This window comes from Mycteria americana, chromosome 11 (genome assembly GCF_035582795.1).
Source record: "Mycteria americana isolate JAX WOST 10 ecotype Jacksonville Zoo and Gardens chromosome 11, USCA_MyAme_1.0, whole genome shotgun sequence".
In the NCBI taxonomy this organism is placed as follows: Eukaryota; Metazoa; Chordata; class Aves; order Ciconiiformes; family Ciconiidae; genus Mycteria; species Mycteria americana.
The window spans coordinates 11,045,328-11,063,756 of record NC_134375.1 but is presented as its reverse complement, the minus strand read 5'-3'; the positions used below and the strand labels follow the sequence as shown (position 1 = coordinate 11,063,756).

The 18,429-nt window shown below is 41.5% G+C and overlaps 1 protein-coding gene across 3 annotated transcripts in view; it reads left to right on the top strand.

Moving 5' to 3' along the window:
• Positions 1–18,429, top strand: part of GRM7 (glutamate metabotropic receptor 7) — a 314,851-nt gene that overhangs the window by 190,117 nt on the left and 106,305 nt on the right. For all 3 annotated transcript variants that reach the window (XM_075514164.1, XM_075514166.1, XM_075514165.1), the window contains exons 5-6: positions 5,415–5,555; positions 17,781–17,981. In XM_075514164.1, coding sequence (XP_075370279.1) covers positions 5,415–5,555; positions 17,781–17,981 — 342 coding nt within the window. The remainder of the gene's footprint in view (positions 1–5,414; positions 5,556–17,780; positions 17,982–18,429) is intronic.

Genomic DNA, 18,429 nt, shown 5'->3' with positions numbered 1-18,429 from the left:
GAGGAGCTGCCCATCGCCACACACCACTGCCCAGGGGCTTGTACACCTTTTTCCCAGCTCTGTGCTTTGTGGCGTTTTGCAGCGCTGTCTCCTAAGCAGGTTCTTATGCTCCTCTCAGTTGCGCTCACGCCTCAGGAGGAGCTCGGGAGAGTCAGAGAACTGCTATAGTCATGGCTATTAAATAAACTCATGTGACAAATCCTTACGCATTAGCTCACAATATTTGCATGGCGCTAATCTTTGCATAGATCCGTCATAGCTTTATGATTAGTGTTCAAAATACAATAATACTGAAGATATGTAACTACTTGACTCTACAAACTGTTCCTTAATAGGAATTTAAATCATGAAACTCATCGTGGGATTTCCTAAAGTCCGCTGACAAGGTTGCTTGCATGGTAGCGGTATCGCCACACTAGCAAATGATCGGCTTTTGCTGAGAATTGAGTAGTTGGGTTTTACTTTACTTATTAGCCATGCATCTAATGTGAAGTCTAAAAATAGTAAGATCTTTAAATTGATCCTATTTTCTCTTAATTGAAAAATACATTTTTCCTCTAGGTTTCTTTTTTTTTTAAAGTTGCTTTAAAGTACATCTAGCACAATTACCCTTCTGAAAATAATGGGGGGAAAAAAATGAAATGGTGATGATTTGTTGGCTCAAATCACAGAGCAACAAGTGTGGTGTGTATTCAGTTCAGCCGGTGTATTTCAGACAGTCATAATAACTTCTCTCACAGTGTTCTCGGGAACGATACAGGGAAAAAACAGAAAACCCCCCGTTCTAGGAGCAGTGAGATTACACTGAGCATTCTTTACTAATCTTTAAATTGGATGAAAATCTCATCTACTGTGAACTGGCACAGTTCCATTAATTCAGTGGAGGTGCGCAGGTTTGCACCAGACGATATGAAACACCCTAGGCTTTCTCCTCTGGTGTGTCGTACCCCAGCTGTGCATGTGTGCCAGCACTTTGCGTAAAAGTTGTAAGGATTTATCAAATAAAAAATGACGCCTGTGAGCACGCTCCTGGCCTTGCTCCTATGGAGGACTCTTTCCACTTACGTCGTCCTGGCTATGGGGGACTTTTCTTGGTCCTAAGTATGTAGGGAAGGAGGGCAGTTTGCAAAGGTGATGCCTTCTGGAGGCCTCCTCCAGGATTTTGGCTACGTGGGAGCAGTAGCGCTGTGATCTGCAACGCGGCCGGTGGGTGCACAGTGCTTCTACCCAGTCAGGAATGACGAGAACTTTGCCCTGCTGCTTAACTCCATCCCTCTGTCAGTCAGTCGCTTGCCTGCTTGTCTGGGCCAATAGAAAATAATGATAAAAAATGTACACTCTTTAATAGGGATCTATATTCCTTCTTGAGAATGCAGGGGGATCATTAAAAAAATCAATGAGAATGTTGTTATTTGTTATTAAATCTGTAAAGGTTTAGAGTAATTCTTATGGAATTCTATTACAGTTTTATCAAGACTTATTGATTTTATCTTATTAAGTTATAGAGTACTTTTCCCAGAGGTCAGTTAGTTTGGCACATTGGTAAGGTATACTGTTTCTCTTTCTGAGCCATATATATATTGCAGATCTTATGACTTAATATTCCCTTTGAAATGCTTTTTTAATTATGAGGAAAACTAATACACACGGGTTTACAGGAAAACAGGTTTAGCTTGTATGTACCTAAAAATCTAAGAGTATTTTCTAAATTTTCTTCTGACCTAGACACATGAATATTTTCCTTAGGAAATTTCAGCTCAAGAAGTTCAGAAATTGTGCGGTCCTTTTCTAGAGACTGTGCACAGAAACATCCATAAGTCACTGATTTGTTGTTAATTAAGCAGAACAGCTGTGGCAGGAGAGTTTTATTAAGTGATTTCCCTAAAACATGAGAACCCCGGGTTAAGTCCCTGCCTTAGTGTAAATACAGCAGGAGGGGATTGGGGGTCTCTGCCATCACAGGTCGGCTCTTTTCCTGCAGCTTCGTGCAGATTTGTTCTGGAAAGTTTTCATTTCAAGCTGCAAAAAACACGTTAAGGGCTGGACGAGCCATACTGAGTATATGGAGTTGACTCAAATATTCAATAGTACTTAAATACATCACTGAGGTTTTCTCCTACCCCATCTTGGTGGTTTACTTGCAGGTTTCCACGATTTGATTGCAGTCCTTCAGGTGCTGCCTTCCAACTAGACAGCACGGCGTTAAGTTGGTATGCCGTGTTGCTTAGAGTTTGTCATCATTCTGAAGCATCCTGATGTATTTGTTGCAGGAGAGACCTACACATATTTTCCTGCAAGGCTGCAGGTAAAATTTTAATTTGCTTTCAGGCTGTTTCTGGAAGACTCCAATACTTATTCTTCTAGTTTGATTTTTGGAGATGATGTACATTGTGTCTTATGAGCAGTGGGCTTTGGATGCTGAGTCATGAACAGTAGACTCAGAATTAGGAAAATATATATTATAGTTCGGTCAATAGTACACAAAGCTAATACAAGGAGACAGATTGACCCCACTCCTAATCTTCTTATTTGTAAACATCTGTTTACATGCTGTCTATTTTTATCCCATAGTGGATGGATTGCTATGCTAATTTAACGATGCCATATGTTTTTTTTCCTCTGACTCAATTTCATTGTGTGCAGGGCCAGATTGAGTCAATTTACCCACCTCTTTCAGTGAGAGAAATTGTTGGCTATGGTGCAAGGAACTTTTTTCTCTCTTTCAATGGAATAGGTATTTACTGTCATTTCTAACTGCAAAATCAAAAGGAGCCATGTGATCATGCAATACAGAGAGATGGTTTAGTATCTATAAGAGCTTGCTGCTTCTGTGCTTCCCCCCTCTCCTGCAATGCTAGTACAAGCTGTAAAGCCAAGTAAAGGGACAAAATAGATATTCTGAGATTTGCATCTTCAATGGATTTGCACTTTTCGGATGCCAGATAATTTACTTCTGAGCTTCTCAATGCGCAACCAGCATTTTTCAAGTCCTCTTTACGATTGATCTGCTTTATCCAAGTTTCAGATTTGCATAGTCTGAATACCTCAACAACCTTCTTAGTGAAAGGAAAAACTCTTTCATAACCTGAACTTGAACTGGGATTGCAGTTCTGGAAGGTTACATGGAAGGTTACATGAAAAATACGGAATCTAAACTGTCTCCGTAAGCAAAAGCTCTAATGTTGCTCATTACAGGCTAAAGACAGATAAATAAAAAGTCTTAGGAAAACTACTTGGCACTAGTAACAGTGGTGAATGTCCTGCTATTCGAATATGCTTGTTATAAGACTGATATAACTCTCTGAAGAGAATGGGCACAGCCCCCTTACTTCACAGGAACCGTCAGATTTGGGAAAGCCTGTAAAACTAAGCAGGGGTTTCAGCTGCCAGGAGTCTGTAACCTGGCTAAAAGGGTGGAACAATGATTGCCTGGTTTTCTGGCACCTCTGGTGCACAGGTGATAAACCTTTTCCACGTTCTATGCCAAGAATACTTGGCTGTGTCACTCCATGTACTCTTCCTTCTGAACAGATGAGAGACTACAGCTTCTGCCGGCTACAAAAACAAAACAAGACAAGAAAAAAGGACAAAAGACTTCACGTATGAGCGCGTAGTCGTGCTGTAATATATTTGTCCTCATGCAAATCTTTCGTTTGCCAAGCAAAACCGCAAGTATACTGGGATAGTAATAAAATAAAGATGTCGTTGTGGGAGAGCGGTGATCCCTGCTCGTCCCTGCTCTCGTGCTCCCGAGGACACACCGCTGTCTGTCGGGAGCAGCTTTACCCCGGCCGGGACGGGTGCTGACTCGAGTCTGTTGTCACACGTGCTCTCGTGGGAGCTTCGGTCATTGCAGTAACAAGGGTCGGATTTCTGCCGTTGTACTAGTACTTAGGATATCTGTCCATGGATTTGCAATTATTTGTATGCACAAAGGTTTCCTTAGGCTCTAAGGAGTTACCTCAACTTTGAAAGAGAATAACGGAGAGAAGAGTGCCTAAGTACAGCAAAGTGAAGCAGTAGCGCGCAGGGCGGTTAGTAATGTGATGTTCCTTTTGGTCTAAAGTTACCATTGCTTATTGGGAAAGTAAGTCTTTGTTCCAGAGTTCTGTATTGTATTGTAAGAAAAATCCATTAAAAAGAGCACAATCTTTGAAGGGATCTTGTCTGAGCTGTTAAAGGATATTTGGCTCGGTTTAAACTATAGAATTTGGAAACTTGATAGAGAAAACCCCTACACTGTGGCACGTCTAATTTGTTATCAGAATTTAATAAACTGTATAATTTTGTAGTACAGTTTTAATTCTTTTTATTTGCCCTCCTGGTTTGTAAGCCTTTAGCCTAAACCTTTTCTTTAATTGCTATACGTACACACATATATATGTATATGTGTATATACACATATACACACATAATATATACATACATATATACAGTGATATGCATTTCTGAAAAAAAATAAAGCAAGCCAAAGCAAGATATGTTTCATTTCTGGCAAGTTGGTGAGGTGCTACAGAGAGATATAGTATGGTTAAGAGCCATATGAAGACTATGAACTAGTCACTGCTACACAACGATTCAATAGTTGGTATGTGGTTTCTTTCAGTGAATACAAAGGACTATGTGTTTTGGAAAAAAAAAAAAAAAAACCAACTCAGGGGCTTTGGATATCTTTACTGAACTTCAACTCAGCTCTTAAAAAATTATCATTTTTTCCCTGTTATTTTAATACTGGAGTTGTATGTCACTTTTGCAGCCCTGCAAGGTGTTTGTGGCTACATGGCTTCAGTAACAAACTGAATCTCGCAGGTCTAAGGAAGGAAACCTTCCCCCCGCCCCCCTTCAGGATGTCTAATCCAAGCGTCTGGAAGATCGCGGTGATTCACAGTTACCTCTTAGAAGTTTCGCTCTCTAAGTTTATCCGTACCTTTGGGAAAGCAAATTAAGGGAAAAATACATGCTACGAAAACAGTAAGGTGCACTGATAATGGCCAGTTTAGTCAGATGAAACTGCCTTCTCTGGAGGTCTGGGGAGGTTAATTACAAAATTAGTTGTATTGAGCTCAGCCTAATACCAGCTGCACCATATCATTTATTTTCATTCCTTATCGGTATATATCTAATCCATACTTTTTGCTTATAACTCTTTTTTTATATTAATCTCTGTTTTACATATATCTTACCAAGCTTTATACCTCGCAGTTAGTAGCAGAGTAATTTACTTGCAGGATGCAGTTGATTAGATAAAATGTGCAACGGACTTCCTTTCTTACCACGGTCATCTCGTGTGGATAGAGATGCGAACGTGCGCTGGATATGGAAGAAGATATAAACAGAGTATTTGTTTTTCAGGCTGCAGTACTTCCCGTGCCGTATGAGCTAGACTTCAGCTTTCTACCTGTCTCCTTCTCCAGGGTTCGATGCCTATTTTACCTCCCGCACCCTGGAGAACAACAGAAGGAACGTGTGGTTTGCAGAGTACTGGGAGGAGAACTTCAACTGCAAGTTAACCATCAGTGGGTCAAAGAAGGAAGACACAGACCGTAAATGCACAGGTAACTTCATTCACTTCACCCTCCTCGTGCTGCTGGACGTGGGCTGCAGAGGAGTGACTGCACAGCTGATGTAAGGAAGCTTGGCTGGAGACAGATAGAAAAAATAAACTGAATTTTGTAGGTTGTAGAGAAAATGGAACAGCAGCATCAGCCTTGCAGGACAAGAGAAGTAGATGGAAAGAGTAAAATTTCTTTTTACTCTTCTATTTCTTCCTTTCTTCTATTTCTTCCTTTTTCTGGCTGTCCATCCAGCAGGAAAACCAGTATTTTCCACAGGACCCAGAAGTACTTTTGAGTGAGTGCAGGGTGGCTTGGGGGTCCTTTGTTAGTTTGTTTTAGATGGAGAATATTTCCACAACTTGTGCCTTGTCACCCATCTGCACATCACAAATTGGCCACCTACTGTGTCAAAGCACCATCTGCCCACAGCCATATACTAACCGTGTGTGTTTGAGTTTAACTTTTGAGGGAAATGCACCTGTAGGAAAGTATTAGCACAGAGTGAAATGGTTTCATTTTAGGTAGCACAAAATTGTTGATCAGATTTTTGTTCTCACTAACGTTATTTAAGAAATTGGGGTTAAATAAATTTTTGCAGCCTCAACTCAGTGTGTAGAAAACACCGTCTGCCTTTGTGACTGAGGTTCCTGACCTTTAGAAGCATCTTGTTTGACCTCTGTTATTTTCTGGTGGCTGACAGATTCACTCCTCTTTTCCTTTTCTGAGGTACTGCCCACCATTTGAAATACCATCTTTTCCAGGAATTCCTGTTTCTGATCACATGGAGAGTCAAGGAATTATTTTTAGTTACAGAAACGCCCAGGTAATGGTGGGGGTGATTTCGTTTTTAACTGAGTTATGTACTTCTCAGCACAACCACTGTCATGATGCAGGGTGATACAGTTCATTAAATTTGAAGAGTTTATTTTGAAAGGAAATGATGGGTGAGACGCGTGTTCTTGGAGTCATTCAGACATGGGCCTGGTGATCCATAGGGACAATAGCAGCATTGCCAGTTTAATGATCTTCTGCTGAATTAAGGTATTAGATTGAGGGTACCTGTCTAGAAAAAATATTTCTAAACCTCCAAAATGTAGGGAGTCTGCCCTCAAACTGCCAGGTCCCTAGTGAGCCTGTGTTTGTGGCGTCAATGTCTGTAGTGTGGGGTTGAGGCATTTGCTCAGGGCTTAAATGCGGTGGATAAGCTTCAGCCAGGACGTACCTCCTGCGGTACAGATTGTAAAGCCAATAACGCCGTTTGACGTCCGCCTTGCCCTTGTCTCCCTTTGCCTTTCCTTCCCTCTCCTTTTAATTTTTCACAGCAGCAGTTTAAATGTGTTATGTTGAATAATTGCCTTGAATTTTGATCAAAGAAAATTAGTTCATAGGAGGATATATTTTACTTTGATTGAAAATTGATGAAAACTTTCCATATTTCATATCATCTGCTTTTGGTTTCAATTCATGGATGGGAGTAGGAGTGTTGTGCATAGAAACAGTGCAGTTACCGCTGGGAATACACTGCTGTTAAATTTGGCATTTGGAATCTCCCCCGAAGGCTGGAATTTGACTAAAAATTGCTAAAAGATCTTTAGGATAATTTCTAAAAGTGTCTTATCACCCTTATAGTTTATGCCATTATTTTATAACAATTGCTCACAGCCTGTGCTTTCTGATGTGAACGTAAAAATGGCGTGCTGCCGTCCCTTGGCATAGATTCAGCAGAAACATTTATTTTTGATGGCTAACTTACCCTATCGAACTGAAATACCACATTATAGCTCAATATTGTACCAAATGACATGCCCTGACATCTTCCTTCCCTCTTCTACAAACTGAAGTAAATTGTGCATCAGAAAAAGCATTAGCTTTGAATTATATTGCTAGTATGAGAGTCTTAATGTCCCACTGATGTAATAATATTATGAATGATCATCATCATTATTTTAAAATTTGATTGGTAATTTGTAATGCAGCGAGGTACTAGGCTACAGGCCATCGGTTTCTGACAGCAATAGTGCTCCTGAGCACCGGCAAGAGGTGCGGGAGGCTCGTGCTCCAAATCGAGATGCTGGCACGTAGCAGGAGCAGCTCGGTGCTCGTGGCCGCAGGCTGTGATCAAGAAGAAAAGCTTCTCCAAGAAGGCACCCTGTGGCAAGTTACCTTTTCGTATCACAACTTTCTGAAATATTTCTATATGCAGAACTTCTGCATTAGTCATTTATGTTTCTTTAAGCATGAAAAATTTTCCCTGATTGGGATGGATAAGGTGTAGAATGAGAAAATGAAAATACATTTAGCCCACCCCACCTTATTTCTAGATAAGATTAAACACAATACATTACTGTAATTAATAGTGCTGTTTCTAGCGATTGACTGACTTTGGCGTGGTTCAGGGCGTGATCCAGTGCTGCTAAGTTGTACTGCTGCCAAGGACACCTATATTGTTGTGCAGATAATTTCTGCCGGGAGGCAGGCCATTTCAAAGCAGTACGTACGCATACGGCAGAAACAGCCGAGTCCCTTGCTTTTCCCCAGAGAAGAGAAGGATCGGATCCTCATGCAGAAGTGGTGTAACTTCATTCAGGTGTCTCCTTCTGTGCTTGCCCAGGCCCTGGAGCTGCTGCCTCTACCCTTGAGGGATACCACGGTTTGCTTTTGAGGACACTTCGTCAAACTATATGAGGGATCTAATGTAATCACTGAAACGGTGTGACAGTAACAAGCATTGGTTTTAGTTCATTGTTTTATTTCTTGCTGCTTACATTTAAGAATATTGGAGAGATTCACTTCAGTCATAACAGGCCGCGTCAGGTTAATGTAGGAATATTTTTGAAAAAGTAGTTTGCAGTACCATGCATTATGGTAAAAATGTGCTTTTATAGGAAAGGATTAACAGAAGAAAACAACTGTCTTTGCAGAAGAGAATGGTACTGTAGTTCATAGCCGTGATTCTGCAAAGGGAGCCGTGCCGAATGCTCTGCCCACATCACGTTATATGCAGAGATGGGGTCTGGGCTCTGATCGTGAGCTCATCTGAAGATATTTTCCTGTACGAAACCACGTGGTACTGATATTGCCAGTGCCGTGAGATTTAGGGAGTTCAAATTAACAGATGATAAAACAAGTGTTTTGTGTATATATTGACATGAGCCAGGTTGTTCATAAGTTTCAAAGTGATTATTGAAATCAAATCTACAGTGCTGCATCGTTAATAGTCTTGCACTGTACCACCCCTGTGCAGACAGCCGCGGTGTGCCTGCAGGGTGCTCTGCTAACAGCAAGCATCGCTGTGGTCGCCCCATGGGTGCTCCCGTTCCAACAGTAACATCTCCACCTGGGCTCACCTGCAGCAGAAAGAGGCGTGCGCCAAAGAGAAGGGCGAGTACTTTGAATACACAGAGGCATCCCCTATACCGAGAGCGCCTGCATTTTTAATGACCTGTCTCCTTGGCGGGTAACGCTACCTGAAAAGGAAATTGCGACACTTGACTGTTTTCACTTATTAAACATAGCTTTTAATTCAGATAGCCTTATACTCAAGGAGACTTAATGAAGTGATATAAGGGTGATGTCACCTTGGATGTCATTTATCAGAATGTAGATTACTCGGAGAGCTTTTCTAATTATCTGCAAGTGTAATCAGTCTGAAGGTACAGCCCAGATGATGGCTCGAACAATGACTTGCTCTAAAGAAAATGCTGGGAGAAAGCTCCCTGCAAGATGAAGTGACAGAAACTCAGCAAAAGGGTTTGTAAAAGAGGGACTGTTGTGCTTAGAATTTAAATTGCAACAAGAGAAAATGCCTCAGAGGGGCCCAGATTCACCTTCCCGGGCAGCGTGTAGGCAGGAGCAGCGTCAGGACTCTGAATCCTCCCGGTGCACAGCGCACTGAGGAGCATCTCCTGCAGCCTTGTTGGGAGCACGTTCACGTGCCATGCTGCCCAGGGAGTGCACTCCGAAACCTGCCCGTCCTGGGGCATCTCGGAGCCCTGGCTGTTGTTGGGTCCCTGTGGAAGGCTGGAGGGGGCATGGTGGAGGGATGATGCTGTGAGGGGCTTGCCCCATCAGCGGGATTTTACTGGGCAAAGATTTGGTGGCTCAGAGAGGCCAAATCCCTTTTAAAATGTAAAGAGCATCCATCAGGAGAGGCTGTTCTAAGGACTGAGTTTATCTCGTCTGAAAATGTTAGAAGGTAGGATTAAAAGTCAGCAAAGGACAGAGGTGTCTTGGGTAAAAATGATAAAAATAAAAAAGGCAGTAATTTGTGTGTATATACACACACACACTTGCTCCTAAAGCTGGGGAGAGAATACCTTGTGCTCTGATGTGCATCAGACTTGATAGACGATCAGTGAATGTCCTGCCTTGCATCTCAGCCTGCTTTGGATACAACTGTTGTTTAGGGAGGGAAGAAAAGGTCAGATTTCCATTTAGTAAAGGAAAAGGTTAAAGTAGCAAAGGAATAGTTATCCTGTATGTTTATACTTTACAATAAAGTTGTGCAGCATGTGCCATACGCCTGTCAGAATTTCCTGTAACCGCTTTTTGTGTGAGGGGATTTACCCCTTGAAGGGGAAGGAGCAATACAGAGTGCTGAGAGCTACGCTTGGTCTGGGTTTTCTCAAAACAAATATATCGTGTATCCGAAATGCTGGAAGCCCAAGTCTGGATACCCAGGATCTGGCATGTCACCCCAAATGTGCCACTGTACTGTGTTTCATGACCATGGAAAAGGAAGGGTGGGGGAAGACAGCCCAGATAATTTTGGGATACCATTTAATTATCTCTGGTTTGGTTTAAAATGATACCAGTAGCTGGGATTTTTTTTTTTCTTTTGAGGATAAGGAACCTAATAGCAATATCCTGACTTTTTTTCACCAGCAGTCAAGATCTCTTGTACTATGAAGCCATATGTTAGGGAAAGAAAAATAATGTGAAACAACAGATGTAGCAAATAGCAGAGCCCGAGGATATCGGAATATTATTTATAATTTGACTACAAAAAGTGATCTAGTGCATTAATAGATTAGCAAAGTGCAATTTACTACGGAAAGAAAAATAATTTTCAAAATGCTATCAAAATTCCTCGTCTCAGGAAAAAATAAATTGTCTGAGATGTTTCAAGCAACTTAATGGCAGATGGCCAATATCTAAAGCATTTTTTTAAACAAATGCCGGGAGCCATGGTGTGCGTGATTCACTTTTTATTCACTTTTTATGAGAACAGCTTTATGGTATTCATTAGGATGAATATCTGTTGGACTTGAGGGCGTCAGAAGACCTTAACTGTTCACAGTGCCATATAAATCATGTCAGGAAGAGGGGCTAAATTTAGACTGATTCCCACTGACGGTGTTGAGCGCTGTGAGTGCAGAAGGTGCTCCATCTCCAGCACTGCTCAAGGTTCGGGATGGCAAGTTTATGCAAACAATGCAAGGGCAAAACCAAAGCTCCATCAGAAAGCTGCCCGGTGTTCGCAGGCAGCAGCAGCAGGGCTGTACCGTGGGCTGCTCCCAGCTCTTCTCAGGACCCTCTTCCTATTCACGATAAGGACTGTGGGTATCACTGCATCTGGGTCCTGCAGCAAATATCAAGAATTCCTCAGAAAAAGCAGGTTTAGGAGGGTCCAAACCAGCCACAGTACATTTTTCTTTTGTCCAAGAATCTGCAGCTTGAAAAACCTTCTCTCTTGTTGTGGGTGTGCTCAACATGAGCGTACCTTGAAACGCCTTTCCAAAGCTACACAGCAGCTGAGCAGTGCAGTCAGCTCCATTTAGTTATCAGTCAATTTTCTGGGCATCAAGATGAATTTTTTCTGCAGCTGTGCTTCATAAAGGTGGGGGAACCTTATTATCTCTGTGCGTAATGCAAAGACAAGTTGACTGATTTGTAAGCTCTGTGGTTGAGCAGCTAAGACTGTGGAGGTCCAGGTTTTGTTGCTATCCCTCTTAACTATTTTTTTTTTTTTTTTTTACAGAACAAGTTTAAAAAAACTGTTGCAGACATCTGAGTGTGGGTCAAGTGTATACCAACTTAAGAAAAAAACATTTCTAGTTAAAAAAGGCTTCCCTGCTTGTTATTGGCATAGAACAATTGGTCTGATTTCCAAATTTGTTGTGCAATATGAAGTTATCTCTCTTCATCAGAGTTGCAGGAGGCTGTAGAGCTATGCTGACACTGAAGGTTGCAGAGAAGATTGGGGAGAGGTTTCTTTAGCCATTAGAAGTAAAGCAGAAATGGCATGTACCAGCACTAGGGAGGTGGGTGCTCTGCCCTTCCTGGGCTGTGCTGCTGCCTTGACTCTGCCAGCTCGCTGCAGCCTGAAGGAGATGATGTTTAGGTTGACATTTTATCCTAGCACAGAAGGATGTTCTTGTGTGGTTAGCAGTAGAAACTTGAAAGTTCATCTGCTTTCCCCAAGAAAATCCACGGGGGTTGGATTGATGGTCTTCAGATAAAGGCTTTTGTCTATAATGAGATCTTCTGAATTAGGATGGGCTGGATAGATGACTGTAACTACATAGCTGTATTACTGGATCTTGTATTTCTTTGTAAAATGACAATACATGGATTATATTGCAAAGAGGCCTGATTGTCATACTCTGCTTGTTTAAATTACAATATTTACTCTAGCATATTGTTAGCTTTTTTCAAGCTCTAGTACTCAGCTACTTTCAGATAAAGAGCTTATTTGGAGAAGCCTTCAGACTTTACTCCTCCTGTGTGTACAGTAGTGTCTATACCGTGAGTGAATATCCGAGGAGTAATAGCTCTGATCTTATTTTGGAGAGCCCTGGATGTATGTACTTGTCTATTAAAGATGGATCCATTTGTTTTGTGTTATTGTGCGTGTTTCCGGAGTGCCATGAGTACAGCTGTTGCAGCTGCACAGGCTGAGCTTTCTGCACCGTGTGTAGCTGAGGAAGCTTCAGTGTCGTTATGAAATAGCATATATGGGCACTTACACGGTTATAGACTAGTAATTGTAGCTGTTGCATCATGGATGTCTCTTTGCTCACAGGCATCAGGTTTCTAATGATGCTAAATATGCTGGAGATGGATGAAGAGTATATATTTTTCTGTCAGCACTTAACCAGCTGCCGAATTCTAACTTGTACAAATAATAGCTGCTTGTTTGATACTGTGAGCATTCTGCAATCTTTAAATTAAATCTCTTGTTAATGATGACTATCACCAGGTTCTCAGCAGTACTATTATGTAAGTTCCTTTGAAAATGTGTTTAATCCTTCAGAAACTGAACCAATATCTGAATTCATCTAATGTAGGCACCAATGAAGTGGGATTTGATGTCTGTCTGTCTGAATTATGTGCCACAGAAATTGTCCTTGCAACGCTATTTATACATCAAAACATATCACCTACATTATGTGATGACCAATGACGAGTCCAGAAAAATCAGCTGAAGGAGAGATGTTGAGAAAATGTAATGTGAAAAACGATGTTGTCAGCTCCTTTTCCATACAAGGAGGTGTTAAGCATCGCCTTTATGGAGATGCAAAAAGCGTGACCAGGAGTTCTTAAACTTGCCTTTCATTTCTATGTCATCTGAAGGAGATTGTACAAGAGGACTCCTTTCTCTCGGTATTCTCGCTACTCTGGGCTTGGGGCTTTTTTCCCCTCTCTTTGTTGCAGTATTTTTCTCTTGTGAAGATTTGCCTGAAGCAAGAGACCTAGCTGCTCAGTCTCTTAGGAATCAGGATGATGAGCACTTGAGACTGTAGTAGGAAGTGAGGTTAAATTATTTGTCATCACCTTCAAATAGATCTTTTGGAAGCAAAAAATGCTCATGTCAATAAATTGCTTTTGTGTTTCATCCTTCTCCTGACTTCCCGAGGTACTCCATTTCAAATCCATGGTACGAAAGTGCGTTCTCTCGAAATCACTTTGTGTGCATGTGTCTTTGGTGTCAGCTACTTCATTGCTGAATAAAATAACGTTATTGCGTGGCTCCTGAAGATCACCAAGTTAAAAAAAACCAAGGAAACAACCTTTATAGAACAGGGGCATGTGAGCAGAACAGAAGATTTGCACATCACAGTGCAAATGGGGTTTATGTTTACCTTCTGTGTTTTTTGGTGTCCTCTGACAGCATGGAGGGTTGCATGGTTTCTTGCTGCACCCAAAACCCGAGTTCACCTGGGGGTTCTTTCTCTTGCACCAAGCTTCGCTCCCCTGAGACCCCCACCGTGTCCTAACATGGCTGGGCTGGGGGTTCAGGACTGCCTCTTTGCCAGGAGGTGCATGCAGCACCGGTATTGCTGCTTTTATCAGTAAGAAGCTAATGGCTTCTGTGGGTTTCCTTCTCTTCCAAGAATAATTAATAATGGAATTTGTATACATCCGTATATACAGGAGCTATTCCCGAAGCATGTGGTAAAACTTTCTGCTTGGCTTCTTCAGCTAAACGTAAGAGGGCAAAATATTTGCCACACTAATCATGAAGTTGGAATTAAAATTGTGCCCATCGCTTAGGTTTACGCCTGTCTGAAAATGGACTTTGGGCCTGATTTGCTGCTCACTGGGTTACTACGGTGGTAGTTTCATGTGAAGTAGAGGGAGCACTCTGTTCAGTCAAGCCCACGCTCTGTTCAGTCAGGCCCATTGATTTGGATATTTTTAATTTTATTTTTAGTGTTGAAGTCTGGAGACTATTTGACATATATAAAATGTAGCAATTGCTTTGCAGGTTCTTTGCTAGTTCAAATTTGGGCTAAACTTCTAATTGCAGTGGTCTCTTTAAAAGGTAACTCAAGCTATGTTTATCTGAAGGATAGCACACTCTTGTTCTAGTTGTATAAATTCATACATGTTCTCTGGGTGGGTAGTTACGTTTGACTCCATACCTGGACTTCACTGTACACAAATTCTCAATGTTTAATACTCAGCTAAATGGCTGTTTTCAGTAGAGGAAAGCATTCTTGTCACTGGAAATTCTATTAAGTTTTTCAAATCTTTATTATTTTCATACTTGGACACTGTTAACATTGCTCTTGGTTTTTTTAAGTGGATTTTGCTCAGGTTCCTTTCACAGATTCTTCACTGGTAGACGTTTTCTTTCTGCTGTGCATTTGGCCAACCGTGCTTCTGGAACTTAATATGCCTAATCAGTATTGTTTGTGTGCAGCATTTCAATCCCAGATTCACTTCCCTTGGCATGCATTTCTGTTGCATTGCTAATTTGGTTATGTAGCCGAGCTGAAACCACTTAAAAGCATTTTGCTTGTCAGGGCCTGGAAATGTAATAAGGTCTGTAATCAATGAGAGGGGAGTGAAATAATGAAAAGGACAGTACGTGGATCTTCACAGTCTGGAAGCTCTCTTACCCTGCTGAATTATTTGCAGGATTTCAATGTTTCCAGCACGTAGTTGAGATTTAAAATTGAGGGGCTTTCGTAGAGGGTGTCTCAAACATAATTCATAGGTTGAGTGGATCAGACATCAATGGTACAGTTTGGTAATTAGGGGGAGAAACAAAAAAGGGGGAAAAGTGTAGATAATTAAATATGCTCATATGGGGGGATTATATCTTTGCTTATCTTCAAGCAAATCACTTGTGGACATATTTAGACATTCTTTGCGCTTGTAGAATTTCTGTAAGAAGGTGGTGATCTCTCTGTGCTTATTTGTAATTCTGGCCCACCACCCCTCCACGCAAAGAAGAAAAAGGATTGTTTGGGACTGAAGGGTATTTGGTGACGTAGGTCAGTTCCTCTTTTGGGTGTCTAATCTTTCAATGAATTGCATATAGAAAATATGCTGCTATAGTGCATAGAAAGTGGGATTTTTCCTAGACCTTGTTGACTTGTAACAAGTTAATTGAAGTCATTGGGTGTTAACTATACCCTTACTGTTGGATTGGGAGCCATATTCTTGGCCTGTATACAGGGTGTGTGTGTGTGTATATACACACTGTTTATGTACACAAAAGTGTATATATATTTTATATATCTTTATAAATAATTCCTATATTTATATAAATATATTAATTATAGTGTATTTAATGATTATACTTTAAATAGACATTTAATATTTAAATATTTTTATGTAATACATACATTTATTGTGAGAGAGGGCATGATGTATATGTATTTCTAGAAAGAGCTGCCAGCACCAACCAGAACTGTGTCAACTTTCTGGATGAAGCCACCTTGAGGGTAGGAGAAGGGGTGAGACATATGAGAAGAATTTATTGCAAACTGTCTGGATCTCTTTGCCGAGTGTGACTTGCAGGAGGGGACTGCAGCTCCACTGTGCCTTTCTTTTACGAGCTGAAAAACAGCTTGAAAAACTTTGCTCATAGGCTGGCTAGAAAATTATTCAGCTTGATAGACCGTGCCCCAGGGGAAGTCAGGTTGGAGAAGACCTGGGCTGCTCCCTGGTGCGGGCTTTGTGCAAGCCCGGGGTGCCGTGGAGGGAGGAGGCTCGGGCTGGCTCTGGACGACAGGGTCTGGTGCTGGTAAAGCTGCCGTTCATTAGCGCAGGAGGGAGAGAGACAAACACGTTAGCTGAGCAGCAACAGGAAAATGGGCTTCTTGCCTCTGTTAAAAATCATTAGTTCTCACAGTCATTAACAACTTGATTTCCTTTCCTTATTGGTATCAACCAGCTAATTTAAATTCACTCATCCCTATTTCTAATTAAGGATGTTAACAAAGGAATTTTCCCCACTTGTATCCTCCAACCAAGCATTTACTTTGATTGAAGGTCTCTAAAATATTTGTAAGAGATGACTCCGAGGGCTAGTTTCTTGGAGCCCCTGGCAGCACCCAGACCTGCAGGTACTGCAGGAAGGTGATCAAGACCGATGTGAGGTTAGAAAGAAGTGTGATGCTGCAGGTGGAAGAAGAGGGATGTGGTGTTGCCTCCCTTGGAAAATAATAAATTGCACTGCTGCTGCTTTCATCGATGCAGCTCAGAACACTTCACAAGCAGTAATTACGTTTCATGAAACCCTGGTGAGATAGGTAAGTATAATCACACGTTTTGCAGCTGGACAGATTGAATCATGCAGGTGTTACTTGGCCAAGGCAAAACAAGAAGTTAGTGGACAATTCCAGAAAAAAAATAAATCAAAGGTTCCTGATTCTTAACCTGTTGTGCCTTGCTTTAAGCTCTGAAAATACTGTTTGGTTTGCTGCTTAATTGCAGAGGCACCGGTTGTCAGTTCACACAACCATAAAAGTAAGAAGGCCACCTTATTGCCTGGTTTTACAGTCACATTACCAGGTTACGTATTCACCTCGAGTCTGAGAGGGAGAGAACGGTTAAGGCACGAGCCTACCACGTAAAATATTTAGATTCACCTTCTTTGTCACTGCTTTTGAGTTCTTTTGACTCTTTGTCGTCTAATTTCTGTGTTCCAATTTTCCATCTGCAAAGTGCCTCCCTCCTCTCAGACTTTTTATGCCTTGGCCTGTCAGATGAGAGGATCTCTGAGGCAGAGGGTTTGTAGTTTCTAACACGCTGGGCTCTGCGGCGATCAAGGAATGACTTTCAAAGCACTGCTTTCCTCCTGTTGCAGTTGGGATGACATTAAGCGTTTTGATTCCTTAAGTTCTCGCCTGCTAAAATATTTTAAAGGCGATCAGTGGGTTCTGAAGGACATTTCAGTCTCTGCAGGTTGGGGAGAATGGGGGTGCGTAGTTAATGCAAACATAGTGAGCTTCCCGAGGTGGCGTTAATAGCAGGCATGTTCGCTCAATTCTCTGGAGCACCCCTTCGGTTGCATCTGAAGTGGTTCTTTCTTCCCTCACTCTGGCTCTGTCTTTCAATTAGAGACTGGGATTTGCAACAGAACAAAACATCAGGCTTTAAAATACCAGCTGTGCTTTATTTTAAATGCTTTCTTCTTTCAAAGACATACTTTAGGAGCATACGGAGTCTGGTGTTTTCTCTCTCGAAGATGGTCCCTGTAGGTTAGAGTTTCAAGTTTGTGATTAAGGTAGGATTTGTTTCTCTGGATTACGGTAGAATAACTTGCAAGAAGAAGTGTTGATGATTCTACTATCAAGAAAGAAGGTTCGTTTTTGGTGTAATTGGTAAAACCATAACTCAAAATGTTTTATTGTATTGGCTAAAACATGCAGTTCTTTAACTGTGCTCTGAGAGGATTCATTTGTATTTGATATCAGGAAAATACTGTTCCTTACTGTCCTTCTGTGTGTGTGTGTATATGTGTGTGTGTTTGTTTTTGACGTGCAGGACAGGAGAGAATTGGCAAAGACTCCCACTATGAGCAGGAGGGGAAGGTTCAGTTTGTGATCGATGCTGTGTACGCCATGGCTCACGCCCTCCACCACATGAACAAGGACCTCTGTGCCGACTACCCGGGGGTCTGCCCCGAGATGGAGCACGCGGGAGGCAAAAAGCTGCTCAAGTACATACGCAGTGTTAACTTCAATGGTGAGCTGAGACTGCTTCTTCAGTAGCATATTTACCCCTGTGGCTTTTTTCCATTTAATTTCACTTTCTATATTTTTTTCGTTCAATGCAGATCAAGACTTTTTTTTATTCTTTCGCTAGAGTTTGTGGCAGAAGACCATGTTTATTTAGTATCTGTTGGAAAATGTCATGTTTTAGCCAAGGCAAATAGGCTACTACTGTCCAAAGACAGAAATCACTGCTGCTATTTTAGGATACCTTCCAGAAGACTGATTTCCTATGGGAGAAATAGCTGGGTAAAAGCCGGAGCTTGTCTCTGACTCAATATGCCTGTTGAAACCCCAAAAGTTTGTTATCATAACACATCATTTTTCTTCTTTATATATATTGTTTCCTGTACTTGGTGAAAACTAACTGGATGAAATTCTGGTACCCTGAACCCAGTTTAGCTGCCCGCTCAAGAGAAGGG